General features: G+C 46.7%; 1 protein-coding gene across 2 annotated transcripts in view; it reads right to left on the bottom strand.

Annotated features, from left to right (window-relative positions):
- The window catches only part of LOC126191369 (S1 RNA-binding domain-containing protein 1), a 263,508-nt gene that overhangs the window by 117,323 nt on the left and 126,098 nt on the right, over nt 1-20,087 (bottom strand). For both annotated transcript variants that reach the window (XM_049932214.1, XM_049932215.1), the window contains one exon: nt 5,478-5,713. In XM_049932214.1, coding sequence (XP_049788171.1) covers nt 5,478-5,713 — 236 coding nt within the window. The remainder of the gene's footprint in view (nt 1-5,477; nt 5,714-20,087) is intronic.

The following is a 20,087-nucleotide window of genomic DNA, read 5'->3' as shown; positions in this document are numbered from 1 at the left end:
TGGTCGAATGTTCACATTCTACTGTCATGAGCATCTATGGAAAAAGACACAACAGTGAAACTAGCACTAGGGGCTAAATGGTTGGACATCCATGACTCTTCACAGAACATGCGGTTCGGAGGCTTGTCAGTTCTGTGGAGTATGATAGATGGTGATATGTGTGTCCACATGTTGACCCAATGACATCATCAATTACAACTGCAGTAGGCACGGGATCACCGGGATTCGACCATCGATCAACGGAAATTTATTAGCTCTTCAGATGAATCACATTTTTGCTACAGTAGGCCGATGGTCATCTCCACAAACACCATCAACAGGTGGATGGCTGCTCGAAACATGCAGCATGCCACAGACGCAGGCTGATGGGAGCCTTATTAATTCTATGGGAGATATTCTCCTGCATTCTCCTGTGCTTGCACAGGACCTGTAGCAGTAACCGAAGACACCATGGCAGCTGTGAACCACATGCATCCGTTCATGCTTGATGTCTTTCACGACATCGATGTCATCTTTCAGTGGTACAATTATCCATGTTTTGGAGCCAGAACAGTGTTTTGAGGAGCACTGTAGTAAACTCACATTGATGTATCGGTGATCACATTCGCCAGATGTAAATCCTATGGAACCCACCTGGGTCTCTATCACGGGCCCTCATCGGATATGCAAATCAACGGCTCATTATTTATAGGAATTTCATGATCTGTGTGTAGACATCTAATCCCAGATACCTCTGCAAACTTAGCAACAAACTGTTGGATCCCTGATATGCAAAATCATTTACGTATTTCATTCCAAAGGCAGACGAAGAAGCTAATACGCAGGTAGTCATAATGTTTTGGCTCATCAGTGTAATATTTGTGCTTTTTTGCATGTGTTACCTATAAATTCTAAAAAGGTGGGAATTTTTGCGAGATGGTATCTGGATAAACTGAAGGACCCAAAGGCTGTAGAGTGTTTCAGAGAGAGCATTATGGAACGATTCACAAGAATGGGGGAAAGAAATACAGTAGAAGAAGAATGGGTAGCTTTGAAAGATGAAATTCTAAAGGCAGCAGAGGATCAAGTAGACAAAAAGACGAGGGTTAGTAGAAATCCTTGGGTAACAGATGAGATATTGAATTTAACTGAGGAAAGGAGAAAATATAAAAATGCAGTAAATGAAGCAGGCAAAAAGGAATACAAACATCTCAAAAATGAGATCGACAGGAGGTGCAAAATGGCTAAACAGGGATAGCTAGAGGACAAATATACGGATGTAGAGACATATATCACTAGGGTAACATAGATACTGCCTACAGGAAAATTAAAGAGACCTTTGGAGAAAAGAGAACCACCTGTATGAATATCAAGAGCTCAGATGGAAACCCAGTTCTAAGCAAAGAAGGGAAAGCAGAAAAGTGAAAGGAGTATACAGATAGTCTACACAAGGCGATGTACTTGAGGACAATATTATGGAAATGGAAGAGGATGTAGATGAAGATGAAATGGGAGATGTGATACTGCGTGAAGAGTTTGACAGAGCACTGAAAGACCTAAGTCAAAACAAGGTCCCAGGAGTAGACAACATGCCATTAGAACTACTGATAGCCTCAGGAGAGCCAGCCCTGACAAAACTCTACCATCTGGTGAGCAAGATGTATGAGACAGGTGAAATACCCTCAAATTTCAAGAAGAATATAATTATTCCAATCACAAAGAAAGCAAGTGTTGACAGGTGTGAAAATTACTGAACTATCAGCTTAATGAGTCACGGCTGCAAAATTCTTTACAGACAATACAGATGAATGGAAAAACTGCTAGAAGCCGACCTAGGGAAGGGTCAGTTTGGATTCTGTAGAAATTTTGGAACACATGAGGCAATACTGACCCTATGACGTATCTTAGAAGATAGGTTAAGGAAAGGTAAAATTATGTTTGGAGCACTGGTACACTTAGACAAGGCATTTGACAATGTTGATTGGAATAATCTCTTTCAAATTCTGAAGGTAGCAGGGATCAAATACAGGGAGTGAAAGGCTATTTACAATTTGTACAGAAACCAGATGGCAGTTATAAGAGTTGAGGGGCATGAAAGGGAAGCAATGGTTGGGAAGGGAGTGAGACAGGGTTGTAGCCTACCTCCGATGTTATTCAATCTGTATATTGATCAAGAAGTAAAGGAAACAAAAGAAAAATCTGAAGTAGGAATTAAAATCCATAGTGAAGAAATAAAAACTTTTGAGGTTTGCCAATGACACTGTAATTCTGTCAGACAGCAAAGGACCTGGAAGAGCAGTTGAACGGAATAGACGGTGTACTGAAAGGAGGATATAAGATGAACATCAACAAAAGCAAAACGAGGATAATGGAGTGTCATCTAATTAAATCAGGTGATGCCAAGGGAATTAGATTAGGAAATGAGACACTTAAAGTAGTAGATTAGTTTTGCAAAATAAATGACGATGGTCGAAGTAGAGAGGATATAAAATGTAGACTGGTACTGGAAAGGAAAGAGTTCTTGAAGAAGATTAATTTGTTAATATTGAGTATAGATTTAAGTGTCAGGAAGTCTTTTCTGAAAGTATTTGTATGGAGTGTAGCTATGTATGGAAGTGAGACATGCATGATAAATAGTTTAGACAAGAAGGGAATATAAGCTTTTGAAATGTGGTGCTACAGAAGAATGCTGAAGAGTAGATTACGTAACTGATGAGGAGGTACTGAATAGAATAGGGGAGAAGATGAATTTGTGGCACAACTTGACTAGAAGAAGGGATCAGTTGATAGGACATATTCTGAGGCATCAAGGGATCACCAATTTAGTACTAGAGGGCAACATGGAGGGTAAAAATCGTAGAGGGAGACCAAGAGATGAAGACACTAAGCAGATTCAGAAGGATGTAAGTTGCAATAGTTACTTTGAGATGAAAAAGCTTGGGCAGGATAGAGCAACATAGAGGGCTGCACCAAACCAATCTCTGGACTGAAGACCACAACCACAACCACAACCACAACATACCCTTTCAGATACATCATACACAAATGCGCCAGTAAAATTTTAAAGAATGGCACAAATGGCTGGTCTTCTGCACCTAAAATTTTTCTATGTGGCTCGTCCTCAACACATTAAGTTTAGAATGAGTCAAATGATTTGTAATTTAAGGAATTCATCTCACAAATAACATAATTCATCTTGCCTAAAAGGAAATTTACTTTGAAAGTAAAGCTTCTCAAGCCACCATTCGCAATATTTTCCCATGACCTGTTAAAAATAGGTTCTTTTGAACAGTTGCCAGAGAACGCCAGAAAACAGTCATTACTGCGCATGTGCAGCTGCAATGACATAGGATTTCCATGCTTGGTGTTTACTCATATGCATTTGTCGCATTTCTATTTAGAATTCTGTGCTTGGTGGGGCATCATGTGACCATGTGCTGCAGTGCAGCATGTTGTTCGGAGGGCATTTATGGATTTATTGTACTGAGGACAATTGTTTCATCATATCCTATCCAGGTAAAGTATGCAAAATAACAAAGCAGTCCTTGGCATAATATTCATTTGAAAACTCAAAATATCCTAATATTTTGCTATGTGGTGACTTTCACATAAGATTTTTTCATCAGTACTCTGAAATACTGTCAGCTAGCATTTTGTTTCCACACAATACAGCAAAAAGCTAGTAAGAAGGAATACAAATTTCTTGCAAAAATAAAAACAAAAAAAACAATAGTTTGCATACAGCCAATTGAGGTAACTTTATACCACTTTTTTCCATTTGTTGAAAGCAGTGTAAACAAGATAATGTTAAACATCACAACAGACATTGTAACATTTTACATTTATAGTTATTGATTGCTTGGGAAAGCGAAAATGTACACTAACTATGCTCTATTAGAGTAAAATCTTATTTTAATACTGGTACAAAGTTACACTGTCATTTAGGATAACTTTAAACCAATCTTAAACATAGAAATTGTCTTATATTTAATGCTCTGGATTAATTTTGATCATGCCAGGAGGAAATTGGGGGTTAATAAGAAGCAAAAACAAACAATGTTACATTCAGTATTGCAGGTTTATTTTGAAGTATCACGATATTTGATAGACCTGGCATTGTTTAACTTAAATCACTGTCGCCATCACCACAAGTGTGAAAGTTTGTAATATAGTGGAAATACAACTGAAATACTAATTAGAAACCACAAAAGTAATAAAACTGTTACTTTTAGTACATAATAATGTAAGTAAGTGGATCAGCACCCATTGGAAACAAAAGTACTAAACAGTACAAAGATATCCTGACTGGTAAAAAGTTACCCTGATTGACTTTTGTCAGAACAACAGACAATGTTTTTTTGTGATTTTTCAAATGGTATAAAAAAAATTAACAAGGTTATCTTTGAAGCCAAGAAACTGTGTAACTAGCAGTTTATATTCTACTGCAGGAGTAAATACAAAGCCCTGTGGAGAGTTCCAATGATAAAACATGGTATGCTACCAGTCTAAAATTTACCGAAGAAAGGCATTCTGTAAACTTAAGATGCAAACAACACACTTTAAGAAATAACGTCAAGCTTATAAACTGTAGCACACATGTGTTGAAACATGTCTAGTGATAAAAAAACATTAGGTTTCATAGGAGGCAGATCTGTAAAATTCTGCTAAAGCTGTCAGTATATCGGAAACAAAACTTTTTATTCAATACTACTGACCAAATTTGCCTGCTTATTTGTCTTCAGGTGAACATCTCAATATGTTCATACATATATATCATTAACAGATCTTATATTACGTCAGAAAAGAAACGAGATCAGAACACTCCAAGAGCACTGGATTTTCATAAACCATACTAAATTGCATAATTTGGCTTAAAGTGCGCATTCATACATCCAAATTCACCAGAAGTAGGTTGCTAAATGGTACTGAGCTTTTAAGTGTGGTTTTCGGAATGTAGATTTTCCTGGAGTACCAGTAATGTATTATTTCATAATTGGTTTCTTTATTATAGCATTATGCCATAGGTGCCGAAAAAGTGCACTTGAAGTTCAGCGAACAGCTGAAACAAGCCAGCAGAGTGAAGTGAAACACTTTGTTTCAAATAAATTGGCTACCTCTGTGGAAAATATTAATAAAAGCCAAATTCCTTTTGCAAACCAACAAAAATAACTTCATTGTTCTGCAACATGGAAAAAATTCTGGTTTTTTTTCTAGTGCGTATAACCACTGTCACTTTAATGTCCTTACCAATGAATTTGCCCAGCATGAATGGGCAAAACATCTTTGATAGGCACCAACAAAACATTCAGTTACAGAAGATCGGATCTTTTATTATTTATATGGTAAAGCATTACTTAAGTAGCACATGAAAAAAAAATGGCTGCCAATACTGACAAAAGAAAACAAAATAGTTTTTGTAACAAAAAATATAATCAGAAAACAGTAGAAAGTTATCTAACATATGAAAATATATACATTTTTTCGGTAATTGTACTCACAATTCTCTAACAAAGTCGATAAGGGCCTCATCTTTCGAAATTGCATCAGCTATTATATGCTGACAACCAGTAATCACTTCCTGAATGGTTGATCGTCCTTTTACTCCTGGCTGTACCAAGTTACTGCAAACTATTTCTCCCTCTCCATTTAATATGGCCATTGCCGGAGCCTCCAAACCAAGCTTACGAGCTCGGTCTGCCAAAGTCCCTGTGCCACCTGTCTTGTATGGAGCATACTGTTAACAGAATCACAAGCAATATAATTATTGAAGTATATTTTGTGATGTTCCTTTACATATGAAATTGCTCAAAGTAATTTTGCAGGTTCATGCTTTCCAAGCTCTTGATGAAGGGGGCCAGAACAGAAAGGAACCAACAGCTGGGAAACAAGAATGAGGCAAGTTGGAAGGAGGAATGAGGTAGATCGACAGGGGATAGAGGGAAAGTGATGGACAGAGAGAGGTAGGGAGGGACAAGGAAAGGGGAGGGGGACAAGGAGAGGGTGAGGGTGAGAGGGACAGGGTGAGGAGGAGAGGGAGAGGGTGAGGGAGGGGAGGAGAGGGTGAGGAGGAGAGGGTGAGGGTAAGGAGGAGAGGGTGAGGGTAAGGAGGAGAGGGTGAGGATAAGGAGGAGAGGGTGAGGGTAAGGAGGAGAGGGTGAGGGTAAGGAGGAGAGGGTGAGGGTAAGGAGGAGAGGGTGAGGGTGAGGAGGAGAAGGAAAGGGGGAGAAGGAGAGGGGGAGGGGGTAAGGAGAGGGGGAGGGGGATAAGGAGAGGCGGAGGGGGAGAAGGAGAGGGGGAGAAGGAGAGGGGGAGAAGGAGAAGGGGAGGGGGAGACGGAGAGGGGAGAAGGAGAGGGGGAGAAGGAGAGGGGGAGAAGGAGAGGGGGAGAAGGAGAGGGGGAGAAGGAGAGGGGAAGGGGGAGGAGAGGGGGAGGGGGCAAGGCGGAGGGGGAGAAGAAGGGGAGGGGGAGAAGGACAGGGGGAGGGGGAGAAGGACAGGGGGAGGGGGAGAAGGACAGGGGGAGGGGGAGAAGGAGAGGGGGAGAAGGACAGGGGGAGAAGGACAGGGGGAGAAGGACAGGGGGAGAAGGACAGGGGGAGAAGGACAGGGGGAGAAGGACAGGGGGGGAAGGACAGGGGGGGAAGGACAGGGGGAGGAGAGGGGGAGAAGGACAGTGGGGGGGGGAGGAGCAAGAGAGAGGCAGAGAGGCCAAGTACATGTATGAGGAATGAGAGAGGATGGGGGCAGATGAAGCGGGGAAGGAGTGAGGGCTACAAGAATGGAATGGAAAGAGAGTGGGGGCTTTGAAGATGCAGTAAGGAGGGAAAGGGGGCCATGAATGGAAGTGAGGGAGCAGTGGATGCAAACACAGAGGAGATGAAGGGGAGAGAGGCAAGGGCAGGGATGAGGATAATGTCAGGTGTAGGGACAGAAGAGGTCATGGCGCAGGGTCATCGCCCAAAGGCTAGAGTGAGAGTTCGGGCACAGGTAAGGGTGAGAGTCAGGGCAGAGGCAACAGTTAGGGTTAAGGCAGAGGCAAGGGCGAGGGTTAAAGCAGAGGCAAGGGTGGGGGTTAGGCCAATGGCAAGAGTGAGGGTTAAGGCAGAAGCTTGGGTGAGGGTTAAGGCAGAGGGACGGGTGAGGCAGGTGAGGTTTAAGGCAGAAGCAGGTGTTAAGGTTAGGGCAGAAGCAAGGGTCGTGACGAGGGCAAGGAGGAAGACCAGGGCAAAGCTAGGGGAGAGACTGGGAGCAAAGGAGACCCGGTAGCGAGGGCAGGGAGGAAATTCCATAGCCCAACGGCTGAGATCAAAGGCATGGGAGAGGGTGGAGGTTAGGACAGGGGCAAGTGTGGGAGCAAGGTTAGGGCACAGACAAAAATGGGGGGCTAGAGCAGAGAAGAGGTTGGTGGGTTAGAGCAGAGTCAATAAAGTATGACAGAGGCCAGGAGGTGGGGCAGAGGCCAGGAGGTGGGGCAGAGGCCAGGAGGTGGGGCAGAGGCCAGGAGGTGGGGCAGATGCGAGGAGGTACGGCAGGTGCGAGGAGGTACGGCAGGTGCGAGGAGGTACGGCAGGTGCGAGGAGGTACGGCAGGTGCGAGGAGGTACGGCAGGTGCGAGGAGGTACGGCAGGTGCGAGGAGGTACGGCAGGTGCGAGGAGGTACGGCAGGTGCGAGGAGGTACGGCAGGTGCGAGGAGGTACGGCAGGTGCGAGGAGGTACGGCAGATGCGAGGAGGTACGGCAGAGGTGGGGTTAGGGCAGGGTCTAGCAGGGGGTTACAGCAGAGATGAGGGAAGTTACTGCAGAGGCGAGGGCGGGGAGTGGGGGTAGGGGCAGAGGCTAGGGCGGGGAGTGGGGGTAGGGGCAGAGGCTAGGGCGGGGAGTGGGGGTAGAGGCAGAGGATAGGGCGGGGAGTGGGGGTAGGGGCAGAGGCTAGGGCGGGGAGTGGGGGTAGGGGCAGAGGCTAGGGAGGGGAGTGGGGGTAGGGGCAGAGGCTAGGGCGGGGAGTGGGGGTAGGGGCAGAGGCTAGGGCGGGGAGTGGGGGTAGGGGCAGAGGCTAGGGCGGGGAGTGGGGGTAGGGGCAGAGGCTAGGGCGGGGAGTGGGGGTAGGGGCAGAAACGAGGGCGGGGAGTGGGCGTAGGGGCAGAAACGAGGGCGGGGAGTGGGCGTAGGGGCAGAAACGAGGGCGGGGAGTGGGCGTAGGGGCAGAAACGAGGGCGGGGAGTGGGCGTAGGGGCAGAAACGAGGGTGGGGAGATGGGGTAGGGGCAGAAACGAGGGTGGGGAGTGGGGGCAGTGGCAGAAACGAGGGTGGGGAGTGGGGGTAGTGGCAGAAACGAGGGTGGGGAGTGGGGGTAGTGGCAGAAACGAGGGTGGGGAGTGGGGGTAGGGGCAGGGGTGAGGGTGAGAGTGTTAGGACAGTTGCGAAGGTGGGGGGGGGGGGGGTAAGGGCAGATGGGTGGGCGGGTGGGGGGGTTAGGGCAGGTGTGAGGGTGGGTGGGTTAGGGCAGGTGCGAGGGTGGGGGGTTAGGGTAGATGCGAAGGTGGGGGGGTTAAGGTAGATGCGAAGGTGGGGGGGTTAGGGTAGATGCGAAGGTGGGAGGTTAGGGCAGATACGAAGGTGGGGGGTTAGGGCAGATGTGAGGTTGTTGGGGTTAGGGCAGATGCGAGGGTGGGGGTTTAGGGCAGATGAGAGGGTGGGGGTTTATGGCAGATGTGAGGGCGGGGGCAGATGTGAGGGTGCGGGGTTAGGGCAGATGTGAGGGTGGGGGGTTAGGGCAGATGTGAGGGTGGGGGGTTAGGGCAGATGTGAGGGTGGGGGGTTAGGGCAGATGTGAGGGTGGGGGGTTAGGGCAAAAGCAAGGAGGGGGGTTAGGACAAAAGCAAGGAGGGTGAGTTAGGGCAGTGGTGAGGGAGGGTTAGGGCAGAGATGAAGGTGGGGAGTTATACATGAGGTGAGGTTGGGGGGTTAGGCCAGGGCAGATGTTGGAGGGTTAGGCCAGAGGCAAGGGTGGGGGGTTAGGGCAGAGGTGAGTGCATTGGGGTGGGAAGTTATGGTAGAGGAGAGTATGTTTGTGTTAGTGATTAGAGTGGAGACGATGTGGGAGGTGGGGAATCAGGGCAGAGCTCAAGGTGTGGGGTTGGGGCATTAGGTGGTGGGGTGGGGTGGGGTGGGGTGTTTAGACATGTTGGTTGATTTGGAGGAGTGGACCAATTAGCCAGGTCGTCAGTCCCATCAGATTAGGGAAGGATGGGGAAGGAAGTCGGCTATGCAGTTTCAAAGGAACCACCTTGCATTTGCCTGAAGCAATTTGGGGAAATCGTGGAAAATGTAAATATCGATGGCTCATTGCAGGTTTGAACTGTCGTCCTCCCAAATGCAAGTCCAGTGCGCTGACCACTATGCCACCTCACTTGATTGTGTGCTAGGGTTGAGGTGTGGGTGGTGGGGTAAGATGCTAGGGTGGAGGTGTTGATGGAGGTGTGGGACAGTGTTGGAGCTCTGGCGAAGGGGGTATTAGGGCGAAGGTATGGGGGATGTTAGGGCAGAAGAAAGAGGTGGGTGGGGTGTTAGGGCAGAGGTGAGGATAGGTAGGGCTCAGATGAAGGGTCGGGGATTGAGAACAGAGGAGAGGATGGGTAGGGCTGTGGTGAAGGGGGAGGTAGCTAAGGGCAGATGCGAGGGTGAGTGAAATTTCCTGGCAGATTAAAACAGTGTGCCGGACCGAGACTCGAACTTGGGACCTTTGCCTTTCGCGGGCAAGTGCTCTACCAACTGAGCTACCCAAGCTCGACTAACGCCCCGTCCTCACAGCTTTACTTCTGCCAGTAACTCGTCTCCTACCTAATAAACTTAACAGAAGCTCTCCTGCAAACCTTCTTGAACTAGCACTCCTGAAAGAAAGGATATTGCAGAGACATGGCTTAGCCACAGCGAGGGCAAGAGCGAGGGTGAGTGGTTAGTGCAGATGTGAGGGGGGAGGTGATTAGCACAGACGCAAGAGTGTGTGTGTGTGGTTAGCCCAGATGCAAGAGAGTGTGTGTGTGTGGTTAGCCCAGATGCAAGAGAGTGTGTGTGTGTGGTTAGCCCAGATGCAAGAGAGTGTGTGTGTATGTGTGTGTGTGTGTGTGTGTGTGTGTGTGTGTGTGGTTAGCACAGATGCTAGAGTATGTGTGTGTGTGTGTGTGTGTGTGTGTGGTTAGTGCAGACGTGAGGGGTGAGTGGGTGATTAGTGCAGATGCACAGGTGGGGTTTGGCGTGGAGGCAACAGTGGGGGGTTAGCACAGAGGCAACTTTGAGATGGTATAAAGGAGAGGTCACATGAGGGGGGGGGGGGGGGATTAGGGCATAGATGTGGTTTGGTGTGGGGAGGGGCTTAGGGTGGAGGTGAGGTTGGTTGGGAGTTAGCATGGCTGGAGACAAGGGCAGGTGCAATGGTGAGGTCTGGGCGGGGGACGTTTGACAGAGGGTAGAGGCACATGGCAGAGTGATTGTAGGGTGATGGCAGGAGGAGGAGGAGGAATCAGGTCAAAGCTGTGTGACAAAGCCTGGGGCTGAGGGGTTGGTAGAACAGCTGGGGACAAGCATGGATGTAGATGTCATTTGGCAAGGAGTGAGGGCGTACACAATGATGGATGGTAAGGACAGATAGTGGGCACATGTGGCAAGAGTGGAGGGTGAGGTGGATAGCAAGGGCAATGGACAGGTGTGGAAGGGAGGTGAGGGCAGTGGGAAGGGGATGGGGTGGCAGTGGGGAGCGGGCAAGGGTGGTGGGAGGTGAGGCAGAGGGGGAGCTAGATCAGATGGCAAAGTTGGGAATGGGGAGAGGTCATGGTGTTATTTCAGTGCCATGGGTTAGTGGCTGTAGGGACAGTAGAGTTGAGGATGTGGTGTATCAACTGGAAAGGGGGGGGGGAGGAAGAAGAAGGAAGAGTGAGGGTAGGAGAGCAGTGGTTTTGGTGGAGATGAGAAGCAAAGGAGGCTGGACGAGGGATGCTGGGTGAGTTCAGAGGGGCCTGGAAGATAGGGAGGGCTAAGGAGGCTGAGCGAGGGCAGAGGGGCATGAAGTGATGGTGAGAGGCAGGGGATGGGAAGGGGCTGAGGGATAAGATAGTGGGGGAGGTGGAGAAAGAAGGGAAGGGGCAGGGCGAGAGGAAGGTGGAAGGGGGAGGGCGAGAGGGAGGCGGAGGGCGAGAGGGAGGGGGAGGGCGAGAGGGAGGTGGAGGGCGAGAGGGAGGTGGAGGGCGAGAGGGAGGTGGAGGGCGAGAGGGAGGTGGAGGGCGAGAGGGAGGTGGAGGGCGAGAGGGAGGTGGAGGGCGAGAGGGAGGTGGAGGGCGAGAGGGAGGTGGAGGGCGAGAGGAAGGTGGAGGGCGAGAGGAAGGGAAAGGGTGAGAAGAAGGGGGAGGTTGAGAAGAAGGGAGAGGTTGAGAAGAAGGGGGAGGTTGAGAAGAAGGGGGAGGGTGGCAAGGAGGTTGGGAGGAGAGGGACAATGATGTTGAGTGGGAGGGTGAGTGGGAGGGGAGAGGCTTAAGGAGGGTGAGAGGAAGAGGAGAAGGGTGGTGAGAGGAAGAGGAGAAGGATGGTGAGAGGAAGAGGAGAAGGATGGTGAGAGGGACAGGAAATGGAAGGTGAGAGGGACAGGAAATGGAGGGTTAGAGGGAGGACAAGTGGCTGATGGAGAGAGGTGGAGAGGGTGGAGGAGGGGACATTGTGGGGGACAGGAGAGAGGGTGTGAGGGGGAAGTGGAGAGGGCAGATGGTGAGAGTGATAGTGGAGGGGATGTTGTATGCACTTTAAAATCTCAGTTGTAATAAACTAAAAATTCCATACAAAATTAACAACACAAATGAAGCGATGAACCTCAGAGATAAGGGATAAAAATCAGAAATATCTTTGGAAACATGTTCTTTCTCTTGAGTTACCATATATTTATTTGCTTATTTTCTATAAATAATTAATTCATACATCATGATTTGCAGAAGAACTTTCCTGGATGTGTGGCAAGTCAAGGTACACATTAACTAAAGAAATGAAAGTCACAGAAACGTAATCTTTCAACTGTATTACCAATAAACTACCACTATTCTGCTTAATACTACTTGAGCATAAGGTAGTTACACGTAGCCTAGTGAAAGTTGCTACTTCCTAAGCACATCACACACTGACCACCTAATATCTAATTGATTACATTCATACATTTCAAAAAAATAATTAACTATGGCTTTAAATATATTGTCCTGATAATCATACAGCAATACAATGAACATTGCGACTTTATATGTAGTTAAGGAACTTTTCAATCCTCAAGTCTAAGACATTCCGGTCATATTTAGAAAGAATGGCAATCAAGTATCTTTCTCAATTTTTTTTCAGATTGTAGAGATTAACAGTTTGGTGTTTTATGTTACATGGGAGCTGTTGAATATCTTTATACCTGAATCCTAGATAAGCAAGTATGCTATTGGAACATAAAGGAAAATGTACAAATGACGAACTTTATCCATCTTGCAAAGAAATGGAATGTCAGATGATGGAAAACATATCTCAACAATGTAACATCATATGGCCATAAGACAAATATCAGTAAAACTGTAAAATGAAAGGTGGATGCATGGGAAAAAGGGGTAAAATAAGATATAAGACACTAAATGAATAGCGGAAACAAATTATAACAATGTTGTTGTTCTTGGTGTCTTCAGGCCAAAGATTGGTCAGATGTGACTTTCAACACTAGTCTATATTGTGCAAGCCTCTTGATTTCTGTGAAACAACTGCAACCTACATCCACTTGAATCAGCTTACTGTACTCAACCCTTTATCTTCCTCCACAATTTTACCACCTGCACTTACCTCCATAGCCTAATTAATCTTTCATGTCTCACCTCATACTGTGTCTTATTTCTCCCACTTTCAGCTCGTTATTAGTGCCATCTAATTATCTACCATCTAATTATCTACTCTTCAGCATTTTTCTGTAGCACCACAGTCCAAAAGCTTCCATTCTCCTCTTGCATGGACTGTTTATTATCCTTGTTTTTAAGTTTATATTAGACAAAATATTTCTCTTTTTCAGAAAAACTTTGGTTGCTATTGCCATTCAGCAATTTATAATCCTTCTATTTCAGCCATAGTCAGTTATTCTCCTTCTCAAACAGCAAAACCTGTCCATGACTTTGTCTTGTTTCATAGTCTAATTTCCTAAAGTAACACCTCCCTTGTATTACTACTTCTGTTGATGCTCATCTGATAAAATCTTTTCAACACACCATCTCTGACGAAATTACAATGTCACCAGTAAACCTCAAAGATTTATTTCTTCTTCCAGAGCTTTAAATTCCTCACCAAAATCCAGTTTGGTTTCCTACAGTGGATGCTCAACAGAGAGATAGGTTTCAACACTGTCTCACTGCCCCTTCAAGGACTGCCTCTCTTTAATATCCTATGACTTTTACAACTGTGGTCTGGTTTGTGTACAAGTTGCAGAACCTTTCACACACTATACCTTATCCCTGCTACCTTCAAAAATTCAAGAGTGTATGCCACTCAAAATTGTCTCCAGGTTTGCTTTACTCAATTTATCTTCTCAATTATATAGTCAGTACTGCCTATCACATTCCTAGATGTCCTGGAAACCAAATTAATCTTCTCCCAAGTTGGCTTCTACCAGACATTCCCTTCCTGTGTAAATAATCTGCAATAATATTAGACAATCATGACTTACTAAATTGATGTGCTAATATTCCATCTGTCAGCACTTGTCTTCCTGAAGTCTGTGTGTGTTTTGCCTGTCTTGTACTTGCTGTGTACCTAGTGGAATAGCTTTGTCATGGCGACCCTCCCAAAGAACTCAACAAATCTCAGGGAATGTCATCAATAGCAGGTGCCCTGTTTTGACTTAGATCTTTCAGTGATCTTCCCAATTCTTCTCATACCTTCCTTCTGATTTTCATCGACTTCATTCTTTATTTCCAGTTTCTTTCCTTTACACAGCCCTTCTATATATCCTTCTACCTTTCAACCACTCATTTTTTACTTATTACTGGCTTGCCACCTTGATAGTTACCATAGTCATGGCTGCTTCTACAGCTCTGCATTTCTCCTCTAACCATTTCATGATATTTATATTTAAAAAGAAAGATGATGAGACTTACCAAACAAAAGCGCTGGCAGGTCGATACACACACAAACAAACACAAACATACACACAAAATCTAGCTTTCGCAACCAATGGTTGCCTCGTCAGGAAAGAGGGAAGGAGAGGGAAAGACAAAAGGATTTGGGTTTTAAGGGAGAGGGTAAGGAGTCATTCCAATCCCGGGAGCGGAAAGACTTACCTTAGGGGGAAAAAAGGACAGGTATACACTCGCACACACACACATATCCATCCTCATATACACAGACACAAGCAGACATTTGTAAAGGCAAAGAGTTTGGGCAGAGATGTCAGTCGGGGCGGATGTACAAAGGCAAAGATGATGTTGAAAGACAGGTGAGGTATGAGCGGCGGCAAATTGAAATTAGAAATTAGCGGAGATTGAGGCCTGGCAGATAGCGAGAAGAGAGGATATGCTGAAGGGCAAGTTCCCATCTCCGGAGTTCTGACAGGTTGGTGTTAGTGGGAAGTATCCAGATAACCCGGACGGTGTAACACTGTGCCAAGATGTGCTGGCCGTGCACCAAGGCATGTTTAGCCACAGGGTGATCCTCATTACCAACAAACACTGTCTGCCTGTGTCCATTCATGCGAATGGACAGTTTGTTGCTGGTCATTCCCACATAGAACGCTTCACAGTGTAGGCAGGTCAGTTGGTAAATCACGTGGGTGCTTTCACACGTGGCTCTGCCTTTGATCGTGTACACCTTCCGGGTTACAGGACTGGAATAGGTGGTGGTGGGAGGGTGCATGGGACAGGTTTTACACCGGGGGCGGTTACAGGGGTAGGAGCCAGAGGGTAGGGAAGGTGGTCTGGGGATTTCATAGGGATGAACTAAAAGGTTGCGAAGGTTAGGTGGACGGCGGAAAGACACTCTTGGTGGAGTGGGGAGGATTTCATGATCCACTCAGCCAATCAACACACCCATCAACTCCTGTCCCTAATAAAAGTCCTCAATCTTTCCTCTCCCACATCCACACCGGTTGTTCAGAGCATCCTCCTACAGGCCAACCGCAAATTAGAAAAGCATGCCACCCTCCACCTTAAAAAACTATCCAATCTCCTGGTTTCCCACCTCCGGAAAGGCAACTCACTCACCCTTCACAACCTTTCCAGCAAACCTCAACCTCCTCTCATTGCACACAAACCCAGTCTCTCCCATCTACTCAATCTCCCACTTCCAGCTCCACTCCCTCCAAAACCTCAAAATTCCAATCAACGCAATCTGGAACCACAACACCCCAATTCAGTAGTTAACCTTTCCTCCAAACCTCTCTCCCAATCCGAAACCTCTGTCCTATCCAAAGGCCTCACCTTCAGCCCCACTCCCAGATTTAACCAAACAGCCCTCGTCAAAGATTTACTGTCCTACACCCGTACTCTCTGCTGGAAATATCACTTTGCCACGAAGAAAAATGATCCTAATCCTACTCCTAATGATCCAACTCCCCAAGATACTATCCAAATTGAACCATGCCTGGAACAGTTCCGTCCTCCGTCACAGCGGGACCCACCTCCTCTTCCTCAAAATCACCCTCTCCTAACCTTCCAGGAATTTCTGACTTCCAGCCTTGCCTCTCAATCCTTCTTAAAAAACCTTAATCCTACTCCCAACATCACCACTGCTGAAGCCCAGGCTATCCGTGATCTGAAGGCTGACCGATCCATCGTCATTCTTCCGGCTGACAAGGGTTCCACAACTGTGGTACTTGATCGTCGGGAGTATGTGACTGAGGGACTGCGTCAGCTTTCAGACAACACTACTTACAAAGTTTGCCAAGGCAATCCCATTCCTGATGTCCAGGCGGAGCTTCAAGGAATCCTTAGAACCTTAGGCCCCTTACAAAACCTTTCACCCGACTCCATCAACCTCCTGACCCCACCAACACCCCGCACCCCTACCTTCTACCTTCTTCCCAAAATTCACAAACCCAATCATCCCGGCCGTCCCATTGTAGCTGGTTACCAAGCCCCCACCGAACGCATCTCTGCCTACGTAGATCAACACCTTCAACCCATTACATGCAGTCTCCCATCCTTCATCAAAGACACCAACCACTTTCTCGAACGCCTGGAATCCCTACCCAGTCTGTTACCCCCGGAAACCATCCTTGTAACCATTGATGCCACTTCCTTATACACAAATATTCCGCATGTCCAGGGCCTCGCTGCGATGGAGCACTTCCTTTCACGCCGATCACCTGCCGCCCTACCTAAAACCTCTTTCCTCATTACCTTAGCCAGCTTCATCCTGACCCACAACTTCTTCACTTTTGAAGGCCAGACATACCAACAATTAAAGGGAACAGCCATGGGTACCAGGATGGCCCCCTCGTATGCCAACCTATTCATGGGTCGCTTAGAGGAAGCCTTCTTGGTTACCCAGGCCTGCCAACCCGAAGTTTGGTACAGATTTATTGATGACATTTTCATGATCTGGACTCACAGTGAAGAAGAACTCCAGAATTTCCTCTCCAACCTCAACTCCTTTGGTTCCATCAGATTCACCTGGTCCTACTCCAAATCCCATGCCACTTTCCTTGACGTTGACCTCCACCTGTCCAATGGCCAGCTTCACACGTCCGTCCACATCAAACCCACCAACAAGCAACAGTACCTCCATTATGACAGCTGCCACCCATTCCACATCAAACGGTCCCTTCCCTACAGCCTAGGTCTTCGTGGCAAACGAATCTGCTCCAGTCCGGAATTCTTGAACCACTACACCAACAACCTGAAAACAGCTTTTGCATCCCGTAACTACCCTCCCGACCTGGTACACAAGCAAATAACCAGAGCCACTTCCTCATCTCCTCAAACCCGGAACCTTCCACAGAAGAACCCCAAAAGTGCCCCACTTGTGACAGGATACTTTCCGGGACTGGATCAGATTCTGAATGTGGCTCTCCAGCAGGGATACGACTTCCTCAAATCCTGCCCCGAAATGAGATCCATCCTTCATGAAATCCTCCCCACTCCACCAAGAGTGTCTTTCCGCCGTCCACCTAACCTTCGCAACCTTTTAGTTCATCCCTATGAAATCCCCAGACCACCTTCCCTACCCTCTGGCTCCTACCCCTGTAACCGCCCCCGGTGTAAAACCTGTCCCATGCACCCTCCCACCACCACCTATTCCAGTCCTGTAACCCGGAAGGTGTACACGATCAAAGGCAGAGCCACGTGTGAAAGCACCCACGTGATTTACCAACTGACCTGCCTACACTGTGAAGCGTTCTATGTGGGAATGACCAGCAACAAACTGTCCATTCGCATGAATGGACACAGGCAGACAGTGTTTGTTGGTAATGAGGATCACCCTGTGGCTAAACATGCCTTGGTGCACGGCCAGCACATCTTGGCACAGTGTTACACCGTCCGGGTTATCTGGATACTTCCCACTAACACCAACCTGTCAGAACTCCGGAGATGGGAACTTGCCCTTCAGCATATCCTCTCTTCTCGCTATCTGCCAGGCCTCAATCTCCGCTAATTTCTAATTTCAATTTGCCGCCGCTCATACCTCACCTGTCTTTCAACATCATCTTTGCCTTTGTACATCCGCCCCGACTGACATCTCTGCCCAAACTCTTTGCCTTTACAAATGTCTGCTTGTGTCTGTGTATATGAGGATGGATATGTGTGTGTGTGCGAGTGTATACCTGTCCTTTTTTCCCCCTAAGGTAAGTCTTTCCGCTCCCGGGATTGGAATGACTCCTTACCCTCTCCCTTAAAACCCAAATCCTTTTGTCTTTCCCTCTCCTTCCCTCTTTCCTGACGAGGCAACCATTGGTTGCGAAAGCTAGATTTTGTGTGTATGTTTGTGTTTGTTTGTGTGTGTATCGACCTGCCAGCGCTTTTGTTTGGTAAGTCTCATCATCTTTCTTTTTAAATATATTTTTCCCACGTGGAACGTTTCCCTCTATTATATTCATTTCATGATATTGTTACATTCCAACCTGGTTTTTCCATTGCTTCGTTTTCGCTTTGCCATTTTGCACTTCCTGTCAATCTTATTCTTGCACATCTTCATCCCATTTGTAGGTTTCTCTTGCTACTTTTTTTTATTTTTTCTCCCTTTCTGAATTAAATATGGTATGTGGTTCATGGTGTGGGTTCCTGTAGTCATGTCCTAGGTCATGAACCACGGGCAACGTATGAGTGGCCATGTAACTGGTCCCGACAGTCGGGATACCAGTTACTTTTGGAATAAGGCTGGGCATCTCGGACATATTCTGAGTCGTGGTCACCTTTGTGCTCACACGGCAAAGACTACCAAATCCACCGGTTAGTCCCTCAACCGTTAGGGCTAAAACTCAACGGGACTCGGGGCAAGTAAGGCTAGCAACCTGCTTCCCTGGTACTTTAAATATGATGCTGGCAACAATCAGAGCAAAATGCCTCGGACCTTTGGAGGTGACGGAGTCCCACCTCTAACTGACAAACCAGGGACTCCTAAGATACGACTTGGCAAACAAATGGTAATGAGATGGGGAGCTATTAATATCAATGGGGGCTACTCTGGGAAGAAGGTAGAGCTGGCAGAGGCTGCAAGTAAGATGGGGCTGGACGTTTTAGCTGTTAGTGACGTTCAGGTAAGGGGTGAGAAAGAAGAGGAAGTGGGAGAATACAAGGTCTACCTCTCAGGAGTCAAAGCAGGAATAGCACAATGGGGTGTAGGGCTTTACATCAGGAAAGAAATGGAACCCAGCATAGTTGCAATGAGGTATGTAAACGAGCGACTGATGTGGATAGATTTGACAGTGTCTAGCAAGAAAATTAGGAATGTGTCAGTATATTCGCATTGTGAAGGGACAGATCAAGATAAGATGGATAATTTTTATGAGGCACTCAGTGATGTAGTTGTTAGAGTAAAGGACAAGGACAGTGTTCTGCTCATGGGTGATTTTAATGCCAGGATTGGAAATCGAACAGAAGGGTATGAAAAGCTTATGGGTAAATTTGGAGAGGATATGGAGGCCAACAGGAATGGGAAACAACTCTTGGATTTCTGTACCAGTATGGGCTTAGTAATCACAAACTCCTTTTTTAAACATAAGAACATTCACCGGTATACTTGTGAAGGCAGGGGAACCAGATCTGTCATTGACTATATAATAACAGATCAGGAATTCAGGAAGGCGGTGAGGGACACACGTGTATTCAGGGGATTCTTTGATGACACTGATCATTATTTAATCTACAGTGAAATTGGGATTGTGAGGCCGAAAGTGCAGGAGGTCTGGTCCATATGTAGGAGGATATGACTGGAGAAACTTCAGGATAAGGAAATCAGGCACAAGTACGTAACAGCGATCTCAGAAAGGTACCAGTTAGTTGAATGTAGTCAATGACAGTCATTGGAAAAGTAATGGACAAGGTACAGGGACACAGTACTAGAAGTGGCTAAAGAATGTCTTGGAACAGTAGTGTGTAAAAGTAGGATGAAGCAAACAGCTTGGTGGAATGACACAGTCATGGCAGCCTGTAAAAGGAAAAAGACTAGAACTCAGGTGGACAGAGAAAGTTATGTTGAAGAAAGAAACAAAGCCAAACAGATAATTGCAGCATCCAAGAAGAAATCGTGGGAAGACTTTGGAAACAGGTTGGAGACTATGGGTCAAGCTGCTGGAAATCCATTCTGGAGTGTAATTAGCAGTCTTCGAAAGGGAGGTAAGAAGGAAATGACAAGTATTTTGGACAGGTCAGGAAAACTGCTGGTGAATCCTGTGGATTCCTTGGGCAGATGGAGGGAATATTTTGAAGAGTTGCTCAATGTAGATGAAAATACGATCAGTAATGTTTCAGATTTCGAGGTAGAATGGGATAGGAACGATGATGGAAATAGGATCACATTTGAGGAAGTGGAGAAAATGGTCAATAGATTGCAGTGCAATAAAGCAGCTGGGGTGGATGAAATTAAGTCGGAACTCATCAAATACAGTGGAATGTCAGGTCTTA

Source organism: Schistocerca cancellata, chromosome 6 (genome assembly GCF_023864275.1).
Source record: "Schistocerca cancellata isolate TAMUIC-IGC-003103 chromosome 6, iqSchCanc2.1, whole genome shotgun sequence".
NCBI classification, from domain to species: domain Eukaryota; kingdom Metazoa; phylum Arthropoda; class Insecta; order Orthoptera; family Acrididae; genus Schistocerca; species Schistocerca cancellata.
Note: the sequence above shows the minus strand (reverse complement) of the source record. Positions and strands in the feature narration are given on the sequence as shown.